The sequence below is a fragment of the Notolepis coatsorum genome (genome assembly GCF_963971535.1).
Source record: "Notolepis coatsorum genome assembly, chromosome: 17".
Classification (NCBI taxonomy): domain Eukaryota; kingdom Metazoa; phylum Chordata; class Actinopteri; order Aulopiformes; family Paralepididae; genus Notolepis; species Notolepis coatsorum.
The window spans coordinates 71127546-71142924 of NC_140181.1; the positions used below are offsets into that span (position 1 = coordinate 71127546).

The window sequence follows — 15379 nt, forward strand, 5'->3', positions numbered from 1 at the left end:
CACACACACACACACACACTTCAGAAACAAACATAGTATCAATGAGAGCATCAATAATTTTTTTTGGGCCCCCCCCCCCAGTGCTGGGCCCTTGGAATCATCCTAAACTACCCCCCCCCCCCCAGCTACGCCCCTGTTTCTGGGTGCCAGACCAGTGGCATTATTGTCTGTTGTGTGCACTAAAAAAAACATGCACACTTAATACATCTGCAATATTCCCACAGTCTTACCCAGAGAAATATGGTAACACTGTAATAATGTGCCTTTTCATAACATAGTGCTACATCAGGCTACTGCATCTTTGAAACACTGGCATACAGTACAGTCTGAAAGAAAACTGGCCTCAGATCAGGACTAAACATTGAAGAACCGATCTAGACTCGGGAGTCCTGGTGTTCACCTGATAAGTCATAATGCCTCCTTCATTCCCGGGTATTAGTCAGGGTGGTCCATCACGGACATTCCATTTCACACCCAAACTGTTGTGTTGTTTTCTGGAGGTTTCTCCTGTGGCGGATAAAACAATATCATTCTGGTTATATAACCACAGAAGTCATTTGAATTGTCAAAGCTATTTGTAGTCGACACTGGAAGAGTGTCGTTTTGTTCCTCTGTAACCTTACCTTCTGTTGTTGAATGTAAACCACAGCATCGTGCACAGTTACAAAGATATGTTGTGGGTTCATGTAGTTCATCAGACCGCTGGATGTGAAGATCTTCAGAACGCTCTCTGAGGATGCACACATTTGGTCAGTATATATACACCAAACTACTATCTTTCACATAGTATGAGTATGAAGTATTTCCTAAATATGAAAAATCTCCTCGATGAATTGTCACCATGAAGGTATAACCAGTGGTGCAGTGCTGGGCAACCGCGGTCAAACGGCGTTTGGGCTTCGAAGTGCACGCATCCTATTATTATGCAAAGTCTAGGTGATAAGTGCCTAGACTTTGCATAATAATAGGATACCGTTTGGCCTCCGCCCATATTACGACTGCACCCCTGGGTATAACCAACAAGCACATAATCAAAATCATTAACAGAGATATAGTATCTGTTCAATGGGTTCCATGAGACTTTTCATTCACATAAAACACCAACATTGGAGTTACAAAGTTCCTACAGAATACCAGAAATATTTTAACTCACCGTTGCAATTTGCCAAGTATATGCAAACCCCAACTTTCTGGCATTCAATACACATCTGCAAAAAAACAAAACCCAAACGAAAACAGTAAAACAATTACTGACAGTGCATTTACCAAGGGAAAGGCTGCCACGCTGTCATGCTTTAGTAGACTCACTTGTATAAAGAGTCTGGCTCCAGCCACATCAACAAATATCACACTGCTGCAATCCATTAACACGGCCTGGACCTCGTTCTCTGAATTTGTTTCTGAATGGACAAAGTCAAAATAGAGCAATGTGTAAAAATTATTTTTTGAAGGAAATCTTATGTGCAATTTGATGTGTTTATTATTGCCGGACCCAGAGCGCCAGCCTACAGTAGCGAATGTCCCTAACTGATAAACGGACGTACTGATTCACCGCTGTTGAAACATGCATGCCTATGTCAAAACCTCAGGTTTAGTTGGCACATGCAATCTATCCAAATCTCTCCAATCCTGTGGTTTGGCTTTCAATCATCAGGCCAATTACTTAAAGAAATCACACAGATGTTTATCACCTCTTTGGAACAAGCAGGTATTTATAATTACCATTTAACATACATTTATAGAAGAATAGTATACCTATATTTCCCCCAATATCTAGAATCTTGTGAAATAACATTCCTAAACGCCTTCAATGCTTACCAGATTTAAAGAATTCACTCTCCGATGAGAACGATGAGTTTGCGACGCCCCTATCCTACAGAACGATTGGAGAATAAGACAGAAATCGGATTAGATTTGGTTCCGCAATATCATGCATGTTTCATGCTGTGTAGACGACACTCAGTCCAGACGTCGTCTTACCACGGTGTTGACAGCGCTCTCCCGCTCCCTCCTCTCCAGGGCCTTCCTGGCCTTCTCTCGGCTGCGGATCCTCTCAGGTGTCAGGCCCAGCAGGCCGCTCATCTCCTCTCGGAAGAAGCTGCGGTTGCCATAGTAGATGGGTCCGTTGTAGGTGACGATCTTAACCCCGGGCACCTCGTAGCACTGAGGGGAGCGGTGACGACATCACTTCAATGTTATTATTTTTTTGTGATCAAATTTTTTACATTTCTTAATTTTTTTAATTTCTTTTTCTTTTACATGAAACAAGACAACACAATCAGGGGCGTAACTATGGGGGGAGACACATGGGACATGTCCCCTGCATGTTTTCAGAATGCAGTTAGTCCCCTGCACGATAATAAACGGTGACGGGACGTGATAGGACCACACGGAAAACGGCTGCTTGTCCGTCTCTGAACCATTGAAATGCAAAGTCAAGTAGCCATGTGAGCACCCGGCTAAGTACTACCGACCACAGCCATCTTTGCATAACAACAGCCCAGTCTTCAGGCATGCTCAAATAGGCTACATAGCACCCCTCCCCTTAAAGTTTGGTGTGAAACTGTGAACGATGGTCTGTGTGAGATTGCCATGAAATGCAACAGCATTGCTTGGTGTCTGTGAAATATCTGTCTGTCTGTCTGTCTGTATTTAAAAGCCTCTAGGCTGTTGTTTTATACATTGTAGATAATAAATAGCGCAATCTCTCTCTCTCTCTCTCTCTCTCTCTCTCTCTCTCTCTCTCTCTCTCTCTCTCTCTCTCTCTCTCTCTCTCACACACACACTACGCAGTACGCACGTTCCGAGACTCGTACGGCATTATGACTTGTCATAAGTGAACTGTATATAGAAAAACTCACCAAAATGTACTTGCACAACTGATTTAAAAAGATATCTACGAAAAGGGGGGACCCCCCCCCTTGACCCCCCATCCCCCCGCGACCATACAACTATACGTAGCACCCCTCCGACACTGACCACAGACAACCATAAAATTGTATTACCACAGACACCACAAAAAAATTATTCCTCCCCCTCCACCCCAGGAGCCCCGAACCCCACAGGATCAGCACCCCGACTCCGCTTCGCCGCTAAAACATAGCCTCCACTCTCTCACCCGCCGAGATCCACAATTCAATATTGGATTGCCCAATCCCCACCACCCGGGCAGTAGAAATCTCCATATACGACATCCAAAAAAGTTAATAACTTCAATGTTATTCTAAGACACGCCCGCTATCTTCTGATTCTAACTCGGCTCTGAACGATAAGATAATGTGGAGCGTGGGCGGCTACGTGGCGTAGTGGGCAAGGCGCTCGCCACAAAATCTGGAGACGCTGGGCTTGCCTGTTCGAGCCCAGCGCTCCACATTTGCTTTCAGTTTAGCTGGTCGTCCGTACTAATACACATTGGCCGTATTAGGGGGTGGGAAACTGATGGGTGGGGATCGGGCGTTGTGGACAGCGACTCCTACAGGTCGGTTGGTGCGCCTGCGCAGTAGAATCAGGAAGTGTCGGGGGCAGTGTGAGCCTCCCACGTGTTACTCCTCGCCACTGAGAGATCGAGCTGCGCAGGTGAAAAGATGCGACTGCTGTTACCTCAAGTACCGGAGGGGACTTGTGCTATGTATGACTTAGTCCACATTGCAGCCGGCTTGTGGGAGGCAAGAAACAGCGTTCGTGACAGGGGAGGGTTGAATTAGATGATACAAAATTGGGATGGGAGAAAATATAGAAAATGGGAGAACAAATTGATAAAAAAAAAAGATAATGTGGAGCGACAGTGGCTCAGGAGGTAGAGCGGTCGTCTGGTAATTGGAAGGTTACTGGTTTGATTCCCGCTCCTCCCAGCACCTTGCGTGGTTGCCTCCACCATCGGTGTGTGAGTGTGTGAGTGAATGTGAGGCATAAATTGTAAAGCGTTTTGGATAAAAGCGCTATATAAATGCAGTCCATTTACCATTTAATGACTTTATGTTTATCTCTTTGTGGATTCCGCGGATATAATTTAGCTTTATGCTCGATGCGACAATGATTTGCCCAAGTCAAACAAGGCAGCAGTGAGCCTCACATAGACATACACTGTACCAGTTCCAGACTCCAGTCTCTCCCATTCACTTCATAATGTGATCAAAGGTCACTTGTGCAGAGACACACGCTTGACAGACATAATACATCCTTGCAAAAGAGAAGCAATGAAGCACAGTAAATGTGTCAAAAACGACTGTACTACTATCATTGTGTCTTTATGGGGACTATTCTTCTGCAGTTCACACAGTTAGCTGCTTACTTCTGGTGACAGAGGGAAGACAAAGTGAGATCTGATGGATAGAGAGGCAGGTCGGCAGGGAAACAAAGTCATCATGTTTCATATATTCATTCCCTTCTTCTTCTTTTTTTTGCTACCATGCCACTCAAGGTAGCAGTTATTTTAATGTCATCAGGAATACAACTAAGATAGACAGGAGTCTGGACAACAGAGCCATGAGAAAGTCACCAGTGTGCAAATCAGTGTTGACAATGAGCCAAAATTAACCTCTAATTATTCCAGTCGAATTATTTTCAACAAAACGTAATGAGAGGCCAGACAAGAAAGTGTTCAAGATAATATTTCTCTCTTCGCATGCGCGTGTGAGCGGAGAGAAACCGATTAACCCTTTCACTACCACACTACCAAAGGGTTAACCCTTTCACCGTGACAATACAGAAGGTTAATCCTTTCACTGCCACACGACAAATGGGTTAACCCTTTCACTACCACACTACAGAAGGTTAACCCTTTCACTACCACACTATAGACAGCCACACATATCCAAGAGATATTGCCTCTCACCTTGCTATGGTTCTCCAGAGGCCTGTAGATCTCAGTGTTACTGGCCCGGCCCAGCACCGAACACCCCGCCCTGCAGGACCATCAGTCATTGTTAGGGTGTAAATGGAGGTAATCAATATTGATGATTTAGTCAATATGTACACTGTGTATACTGTGGTAGAGACTGCCTTATAGTCTCTATAGTCACAGGGATCGTGAGTTCATAAGTCCATGACCAAGAGAGTAGAAATAAGCACAGGTAATTCACAATATCTTTGTATAGAGTAAGATAGGCTATTTATATGGCTGCCTCCAGGGTTTTATCATCCCTATTACCGAGCATAATGAGCCTGATCCACATCATCACACAAATCTAACTCTTCTAACTATTCACAATAGTTTGTTCTCACATTCAGTTCTGCCACACCTTGCTGCCAACAGGGGAATAGCTGGTTTGCATTATTGCATTACATTATTATAATTGCATTACAGTAATTCAGTCAAAGTATTGAACAGACCAATACTTAGGATGATCTAGAGTAGATAACTTCCACTTGAGTCAATTGGATTTGTTTTCTCTTATTCTCTTTCTTACTCATTATAGTTTTATCTTGATGATCCACAATTAATGACCCCCCTCCCAAATGTGTCTATCTATCCTTTGATAGCAAATGTTCTCTATATGGGAGGTTGGTTGCATAAACCATCTGTTGTTGTTGTTGTTGTTGTTAGGGTTAGGGTTTAATTTCCACTAACTGTATTTTCTACCTTCTATATAAATCTACATTTGTGTGCAAATAAAATAAATAAATGCCCACACTATTTTTAAGTGAGTGAGTGGAACACATACCTCTGTGTACGGCATATGACGGTCATCATGGAGAAGACCACCCCGATGGCCAGACCAAGGTCCACGTTGAGTACCACTACAGACAGCCAGGTTATCACCCACACAACCTGTACGAAGACACAGCCACAACCACTCATGGTTATGTCAAAACTGAAAGTATGTCAGTCAAATGTGACAAACGGGAAGGCAGCGTGGTGGGCCGTCCCATAACCGGAAGGTCACAGGTTCAAAACCCCTGTGTAACAGTGTGCCCATCCACGTTGAAGTGTGCTTGAGCAAGACACATAATCAGAGTCACTGCAAATGGCTGACCCTGAACCCTGACCCCAAAGGGAGTTTTGTTTTTTATGTATTGTGTATTAAGGCAGCAGTATACTGAAAACAAAAGCCTGAAATAGAACCACGCTGATCATAGTTGATCACACACTGGGAGCTGATATGCAGAGAATTTTACTATTTTGGCAAGCAAGCCGGTGCAGACTGTGGTGGAGAATTGTACTATTTCGGCAAGCAAGCCGGTGCATACTGGCGGCCCATTTGTTCGGCCCATTGCGGCACTTTGTTTTCTCTCATGTCATTCATACGCACCGCACCTGCAAACGTTTGTTTCTGCAGAAAACATATTGTCGCCTTTATACTTCTCATTACTATGCAGTCCGAATCATCTGACATGTGATTTTTCTGTACCGAAGCGGATATCTTGAAATACGTATCGTTCTTGAAAAAAGTCCTTCTGAATATAATGATACATACAGTACAGTTTTATATTTATTTATAATAACCCTATTACCTTTAAAAATAATAATAATAATTTATAGTTTATAGTTATAGTTTGTATAGATAGAATATACGTTGTCGTTGTGTATTATGTTTAGTTTATAGTTTATAGTTATAGCTTATAGTTAGTTTGTATTTTTTTTTTAACCTTTATTTAACCAGGAAGTCCCATTGAGATACAAGATCTCTTTTGCAAGGGAGACCTGTTTATAGTTTATTTAGTTTACTTATAGTTTATAGTTATAGTTTGTATAAATAGAATATACGTTGTGTCTTATGTTTACAAATCTACTATGGTTGAGGAGCCGGGAAAAACAAGCATCTCACGTTTTTCTGAATAAAAAAAACTATGACAATAAAAAATCTGAATCTGAATCTACTATGGTGTATTATTGCTGTATCAAACAATAGTCTTACAAAATCGATCTTGCTGATTCTCCACAGGTCAGGCAGGTCATGGAACTGCAGGAACATCTGTCGTAGACTGGTCACATTGATGCAGGCCAGCACTGCCTGGGAGGAGAGGGAGGGAGAGGATGGTCAGTAAAGTTCTCTCTCTCTTTGATCAGACTATTCATGTGAATATCAGGTGTGTTTGTGTGGATTGCTGGTGTTGCCACTGTCTGTTTTGTGTGCGTGTGTGTGTGTGTGTGTGTGTGTGTGTGTGTGTGTGTGTGTGTGTGTGTGTGTGTGTGTGTGTGTGTGTGTGCGTGTGCGTGTGCGTGTGCATGTGCAGATTAGATTAGATTAGATTAAAATGTATTGTCATTATACAGCACAAGTGCAGTACAACGAAATGAAGTTTGGCATCCAACCAGAATGCAAATGTAGGAAAGTGTAACAATGTACAGGTGATTAAGCTGGGTACAAAATATACAAATTAGTACTACTGAGTGTAGTACTAATCAGATGTATGTACAGAGTTGTAGTATAATATGTACAGTGATACAGGTGTAAAGTATTAGTAGTAAATAGTAGTCATACTGGCCTGCAGCGTAACTAGTAAGAGTAGGATATGTACAGATATAGATCAAGTATCTACAGATATGTAAAATGACTATGTGCAGGTAAATACAGGCAGGTGTGGATAGATATATATGTGGTGAGAATAAATATATATATATATATATATATATATATATATATATATATATGGTATATACAGCATTTGTACATGCTATCATAGGGAGCTAAGGGTTATATGCAGATGTATAAGTAAGTATATAGAGGGATTATATGCAGGTTTATCCAGACAAATATGGATATATATATAAATGTAAATATAAATATGGGTATATACAGCACTGTCGTACATGTTATCATACAGAGAATATGGGTAGACTATAGTATGAGGTGAGTAGTTATGATTATTATGATTACAGTGTAGGGCAGTTGTAGTTGTTTGTGCATATGAGGGTGTGGTGTGGATGGTGGGTATGAGAGTAGGTGATTCTATTTATAGAGATGATTTATGATTTGAAGTATTGTGTATCTGCATAAACGAGATGTTTCATTACAGAACATTAAAAGTATCTCTGTCTGTGCCTCACACACACACACACACACACACACACACACACACACACACACACACACACACACACACACACACACACACACACACACACACACACACACACACACACACACACACACACACACACACACACACACACACACACACACACACACACACACACACACACACACACACACACACACACACACACACACACACACACACACACACACACACACACACACACACACACACACACACACACACACACACACACACACACACACACACACACACACACACACACACACACACACACACACACACACACACACACACACACACACACACACACACACCTTTGGTAGGAAGTAGAACAGAGGTCCTATTAGAAGCAGGACAATCAGGACCACCAGGCTGGTAAACAGGCCAGAAAGCTGTAGGAACACAGAGAAACACAGACCTTACTGTATGTGAACAAACAGCTTCATTGTGACCTGTACACTTGAGCCAATATACGTATAATAACTGAATTCCTGCATGGATCACGTTCAAGGCAGTTCGCACATCAGAAACACTGCATTTGCCAAATACAATAAATATATAGGAGTTTGTCCAAAGATCCTTAGTGTGACACATGGTGCAATGACAACAGGATATTTTCTCACATACACTACATAGAGGCAGCAAGACAAACAATATACAGACATATCACTCCTGGTGGTACTATGTACATGTGTGTACTATAAGGTAGTTATACTGAATAGTATAAATAGCATAAGCATAACTAGAGAGAGAGATGCAACACTATAGCACACGTTGACTACATCAACACACACATACAGTACAAAAACACACACACACACACACACACACACACACACACACACACACACACACAAGGGATTATAATATCCCCATGCACTGCATCTGCAGGAGTAACTAACGAGCAGTGTTGCGGAGTAGTGATTTAATTAAGGGAGTTAATTACTTTTGATCATGCAGTTAAGATAGTTAATTACAAACTACATGTTTCCATAAAAAGTTAAAATTTTCCTGATTCCACTTAAAAAACTGCTCTCTGTCCACTTTGTCTCCACCCCGCAGAGGCAGTGAAGATTGGCATGCCCTGGTCAATTAATCAAATGCACCCACTGTGAACTACATATAGTGTCAGTTTGATAAACACCTTTTTCTTCAGAGTAGCTTAACTTCTTCATTGTGAAGTAGCTTGTAGTTTGGTAGCCTACGGTTGTAAACACTGCAGAGAGTTACAGTACCTGTGTGAATCCTCCAGAACTCTCCAGGATGTTAGTGGTGGCCAGAGTGGCTGAGCTGGGGAAGCAGGTGAACAGAGAGGACACAGTGTTGGAGACACCGTGAGCCAACAGCTCCTGCAGTCCAAACACAAACACAGTGTGAGCTTCAAGACTCACTCACTTTAACTCACTTTAAACACCCACCCTAACACTCACCTTAACATTCACTTTGGACACTTTAAACACTTTCAACACTACACCATACTTTTATCTATTTATTACAAAAAGATGTGCATGACATCCCTACCTCATTCTTGTATTTTTGCATTTTAAAAAGCTTGCATTTGTACTTTATTGTTTGCATTTTGTACTTCACTTTGTACTTTTTATTTTTTATATTTTTTTTTACAAATGTTGTTTGTATTATATATTTTGTATAGTGTTTGGCCTTATTCTTTTTACTGTATGAAGCACAATCTCAGGGGGCTCATACAGAACCAAGCATTTCACTGTAATGTACATTATATGTGACAAATAAAACAAAACTTGAACTTGAAACAAGACTTTCCCACGTTAGACTGTTCTATTTCACTTTGGTATGAAATCTTACAATATTTAATTAACTTACTCGGTTAAACCTCTAACATTGGGGCGCCCCAGTGGTGAACCACATAACGCGCTGAGTCGCGGCACGGCCGACCCAGGTTCGATTCCTGAACCCGTCGTTATTTGTCGAATGTCTTCCCCCCACTCTGTCTCCCGTTTCACCTCTCTCTCTCTCTCTCTCTCTCTACTGGACAGCCCAGTAGAATAAAGCGATAAACGCTAAAAAAAAATCAAAAAAAAAAATACCTCTAACATTATATGGCTCCTGAAGTGTGTATTATTCACCACTGACATTCAGAAAATAATCTTTGTATATGAACGCAAAGCTCACTATGAAGTATTGTTACTTGTTTATTGCACAATGTTGATTCTATTATATGTTATTTGCACATCGTTGCGGGCAAGACCACCCGCATTTCATTGTATACTTGTATGCTGTGACAAATAAATCTCTTGACTTGACTTGACTTCTCTATTTGTAAGCAATCTTAAGTGTGTAAGCTATCTTAAGTTTGTAAGCTATTTGAAAATTGTGACATTTTAGAGGGACTACTCCAAACAATTTGTTTTAACAAATAGAATGAAACATTTAGCATTTTGGAATGAAACACTTATTGCAAATAGAGAAATTATTTATTTGGGTCAATCCGCAATCCGTCTAAGGAACTAGCTAAGGAACTCCAATGAAGATATAGGCTACCAGTAGTGAAAACAATCACCAGTTTTACCAGTTATACAAAAATGACATCATATAAGACATTTTGTATCATTGAAGGACCATACCTGGTTGGGATGTATGGAATATCCATGTTTATCAGCATAGATCATCGCCAGGGAAACGGACACGGCATAACCAACAAATGTTATGGCTACTGTGTCTCCAGCAATGTCAGGGAAGGTGTGCAGTGCAGGCAGGCGTGGACTTGGGAAGCTGCGGACAAGAGAATGAATTAATCATAGTCAAGCCACTGAAAAGTCTCACGGGACCAGCAGTCTTTTAAAAATCATCACATCAATAGAGACTTACCCTGCTGGAATGTGGCCCACTATCTGAACATCGTAAGTAGAGTTCAGGGAGGAGGCGTAGGCCACTCCTGTCGCTATGATCACCTGAGTAGGAAATAAGGACACCATGTGGTCACAATTATTGTGATAATATTGAATATCAATGCAACATCTATCACACTAACAATATTTGAATAGCAATAGTAATGTGTAGATGACTGATTGACTGACTGACAGACTGACCGTGAGGATCTCCACAGGGATAGGAGTACGTAGGCGCTTCTTGAAGCGCATGTTGATCTCCTTAACTGGCACCAGGATGGTCAGACACAGCAGGGAAATTAGTAGCTCAGCCATGTTGGTGTGAGGCAAGTTCTCTATCACTGATGCTAGCGTCTGGAACACACAAATACTGGTTAGTAGGCAACACAAGTGGACAAATAGTTACAACTCTGCTAGACAAATCCTCTCCAACTCTCTATTTTACTCTTTTATTACTGTCTATTTTTAAATGACCATAGAACTGACAGACACCATTGAGTTGATGGAATATATTTCCTGCCGTGTGAACTTTGTAATGAAACTCAAAGTATTAAGAGCATAGTACTGCTCTGGGCTTTCTTATTATTTATTGTGCCTAAAAATTAATACAACTTGTAAGTAGACATACTTATTGCTGTTGTTCTGTAAAGTAATTCAGAACTGTTCCGTAAAGTAATTCAGAACTGTAATTGTTCTATAATGTACCTAATTATGTGTATTAGTGATAATCAAACCGTAAACAAAGAGGCCTATTAAGATGTTAGATCCTAATATGAATAACTATGTGATTTAATGTTCTATGCCTTACCTTTGTTTATTTAGCTGCTATCTATTGTATGCTAATTGTATGCTTATTTTATGTCAGCACTTTATGCATTGCTCTTGATCTGTCAATTTTGTCTTTTTTACTGCTGTGAAGCACTTTGAGCTGCAATTCTTGTATGAAAGGTGCTATACAACTAAAGTGTATTATTATTATTATTATTAACACACTTTACTCAATGTCTAAACATTGTAATGCGCCAAGGGCCCCATATTGAAGTTGTAAAATCCCTGTGACTCCAACATTTAAAATGCATGGAAATTGTGCATCTTTCACATCCTTACTGTATGGCAGAATTCCCTAGAGCTAAAGAAACCAAGTTACTGGTCCATGATATTACTCTGTAGTTCTTCACTTCAAAATAACAGATCAGATATTGTTCCTGTCATTTCAGTTTGATTCAGGAGTTTTTCTAGGGACCACATTTTAATATTAAGGGGGCCCCCATAACTGTGGAAAAACCCAGATTAAACCATCAAGCTCTCCTCGTGAATCACCTCTCTGACCTTAAAGAGAGAGAAGGTTCCGGTGTGGCGCGGGAGCCTCAGTCCCAGCATGCTCTGCAGCTGGGAGACAGTGACATGGAAGGCGGCGGCGCTGGTGAAAGCCTTGACAATTGGCTCCGACAAATACGTGGACAGGAAGCCCAGCTGAAGACCAAACATGCAGAGCTGGAGAACAAAAGATTATTATGGTCCATGATCTACACACTGAATCTGAATCGCATCTAATGATCTAGGAAATAACCGAGGACAAAAATGGTCTGCAACCGTTTGCCCCAATTATTATCGGTGATGTAATTTACATAAAACAGCTTAACCCTTTGTCATGTGGCAGTGGAATGTGGCGGTGTCCTGATGAAATGTGACATTTATATTTAACCCTTTCACTACCAAAGGGTTAACCCTTTCACTGCAACAATACAGAAGGTTAACCCTTTGGTAGTGAAAGGGTTAAATATAAATGTCACATTTCATCAGGACACCGCCGTTGTCTCTGACTCACCATAATGATCCCGGAGAGCAGGGCCACGGCCGAGGCCACCCCGATCCTCTGGGCCTCGAAGTCTGCGGCTTCAGGACTGCTGGAGTTCAGCTCCAGGGGCGTGGGCACCAGCTGCTCCACCACAGAGCCAGTCATCAGACTCACTACGGCGAACGTACCTGAGGTGTGAGACAAGCATCAGCATCAGGGGAGGACACAGGGACCCTCGGGGGGGATTATCAGCATTCAGGCCATGTGTTCAGAAAGCATGCGGCAGGGTGTGAGAGGACCACGTCGTCACACAGTGTTTCCTCGCGTGGATTAGAAGGATTTGAGCTATGCATGTGTCTTAAAGGGGCACTTCACCAAAAAAACTATTATCCCTTTTGCATATAATCTCACACACATTCAAAAACTCTAAACGGTTTTACACACATTCATATGGCCATCAGTGATGTCATCGGGGACATTGAATCCTTGTGTTGTGTTAATTACAGTGCCATGATATGTTGATGAAAAAATAGCAATACCTTATCATGTCACGGTGCTGTAATTAACACAACACAAGGATTCAATGTCCCTGATGACATCACTGGTGGCCATATTCAAACAAATTTACTCCCAATAACTGTCAAACTAAATGAATGTGTGCAAAACTGTTTAGAGTTTTTGAATGTGTGTGAGATTATGTGCAAAATAAATCACCATTGTTTTTTGGTGAATTGCCCCTTTAATATAGATGGGATACTGTAAAACGATGGTGTTGTCATGGTTCTGTAGAGGTGTCTTACCAGTAGAGACATGTCGACCTGTGCCAAATAGCATATAGAGGACCACAGGGAAGAAGGAAGTGTAGAGGCCATAGATTGGTGCCACAGAGGTGAGTAACGCAAAAGCCATACCTGTTTTGAGGAACACACATTCACAATATGAATCAACAGGATGTCGTTCTAATCTATGTCCTGAATTAGCAATCTCTCTTGGTGACAGCGAGACTGAATAGCCCATGCTCATCGCATGCAGCTCAAGATTACATATCGTGTGTTGTCATTATTGCCAAGGTCGAGGTTAATTGCAACATTTTCTAAAATTATGTTATACAGTATACAAACATGTATAATAATAATAATAATAATAATAATAATAATAATAATAATAATAATAATAATAATAAAAATAATAATAATAATAATAATAATAATAATAATAATAATAATAATAATAATAATAATAATAATAATAAGTATTCACCAGTATTTATATGAAAAACACTAAACCACAATCCATCTTCATGACAGTCGTTATTTTATTTCCATGCCTTGTTTTAGACAATGTTTTCATATTTCAGTCATTTAATTCCTAAGAGTTTCAACGGTTTGGTTATTTATCTGTCTATTTTCTTAATTTTTTGGTTGTTGCTTGAAAAACGGGGTTCACATGTTTAACTACGTAAACTGCCATTACTGCGGTCAAAAGTACCAATCAACCAATCAGCTCACCGCGAACAATCATAAACTCCTGTTCGAGTCATGCCCTCGAGACATGTTTTCAACTAAAGGAAAGAACGGTTCGAGCGAGAAGTAAGTTCAGACAAACAACATGCCCCTCGCTGCTTTAAATTTCAGTATTTTGAACTTTACTCCTCATAATGCATCTACTCACCTTGTGGGATATGGAGAATGCCAACTGTCACTCCCGCTACGGTATCTCCTAAAATACATTTCCTCAGCCTATACCTCGGTAGCCAGTCGAAAATAGGTACTCGCTCCCTCAACAGGTGAAGACACGCCGCTTGTGAACACCTGCACCTTCCAGAGAGCCGTTCTCGAAGTCGCACACCTCCACCTGGCTTATCCTCGGTGCCATACGTCTGTTTGAAGCTGTCCTCCGTGTAAATATTCCTGTACACCGCCACAGAAGCACTCATCTCGTCCCTCCAGGTAAGATAGTTAGCTGTCCAATGAATCTCAGAGTCCCAAAAAAAAAGATGTTGTCAGTTGCTACTCCATATATAGCAGACTCTGCCCTGACATCAAGACCCAGTGTATTTTCCTGTCAGTCGTTGTACAATACAATGACATGGCTCAAAGTTGAACTTTTTTGTTATTGAGTTCAACTGCTTTGGGAGGCTTTTTAACATCCTTGTCTGGCAGAGAACCCCATAAAGGTGTGCTTGTTTAACTTGTTGTTGGTGACGGATGGGCTACAACAAGCCTCTGGGTCCTACTGCTAAAAGCTTTCTCCCTGCAGGAAAAACAATGTGGTCACCCACACTCTCTTTCTATCCCACTCACACACACACTCCCCCACCTCTCATCCCCTCCCCTGTACCAGACAGTCCTTGACTGTTCAAAGGTCCTCCCTTTGGACTGCCTCTGGAGAGCACATACTAGGAGGTACAATGTAGCCTACAGCTCCATGTGAAAAGGCCACGTAGATCAAAGTAGCATTGTTGGTCAGAGTTGAGGAGTAACCCCAAACCATATCTATTAGCAACTGTCGCAGGCGTTCATTTCCGAGAGGGATGGATGTCTGTAACGGCTGAGTGTTTAAAGTGTGTAGCCATAAGGAAAGCGGCTGCCACCCATGAGACCCTGGTGAAACTCAATCACACATGACAGCTGGGATCATTGATCAAACCACACCTTGACTCTGGTGAGGGACCGTGTGATGGACGCTGTCCAAAGACTGGAGCAAATTG

The 15379-nt window shown here is 41.4% G+C and overlaps 1 protein-coding gene across 1 annotated transcript; it reads right to left on the reverse strand.

Annotated features, from left to right (window-relative positions):
* Nucleotides 1-208: 208 nt before the first annotated feature.
* On the reverse strand, nucleotides 209-14762 carry slc26a10 (solute carrier family 26 member 10). The gene is made up of 18 exons (XM_084332726.1): nucleotides 14341-14762; nucleotides 13470-13580; nucleotides 12700-12857; nucleotides 12201-12365; nucleotides 11073-11225; nucleotides 10852-10934; nucleotides 10608-10755; nucleotides 9240-9353; nucleotides 8319-8396; nucleotides 6858-6953; nucleotides 5664-5770; nucleotides 4835-4904; nucleotides 1981-2163; nucleotides 1819-1873; nucleotides 1309-1400; nucleotides 1154-1208; nucleotides 624-730; nucleotides 209-507 (listed from the first exon to the last, which is right to left on the reverse strand). The coding sequence occupies exons 1-18, from the start codon at nucleotides 14603-14605 to the stop codon at nucleotides 469-471; spliced, it is 2079 nt and encodes a 692-aa protein (XP_084188852.1). The 5' UTR covers nucleotides 14606-14762; the 3' UTR covers nucleotides 209-468.
* Nucleotides 14763-15379: the final 617 nt, after the last annotated feature.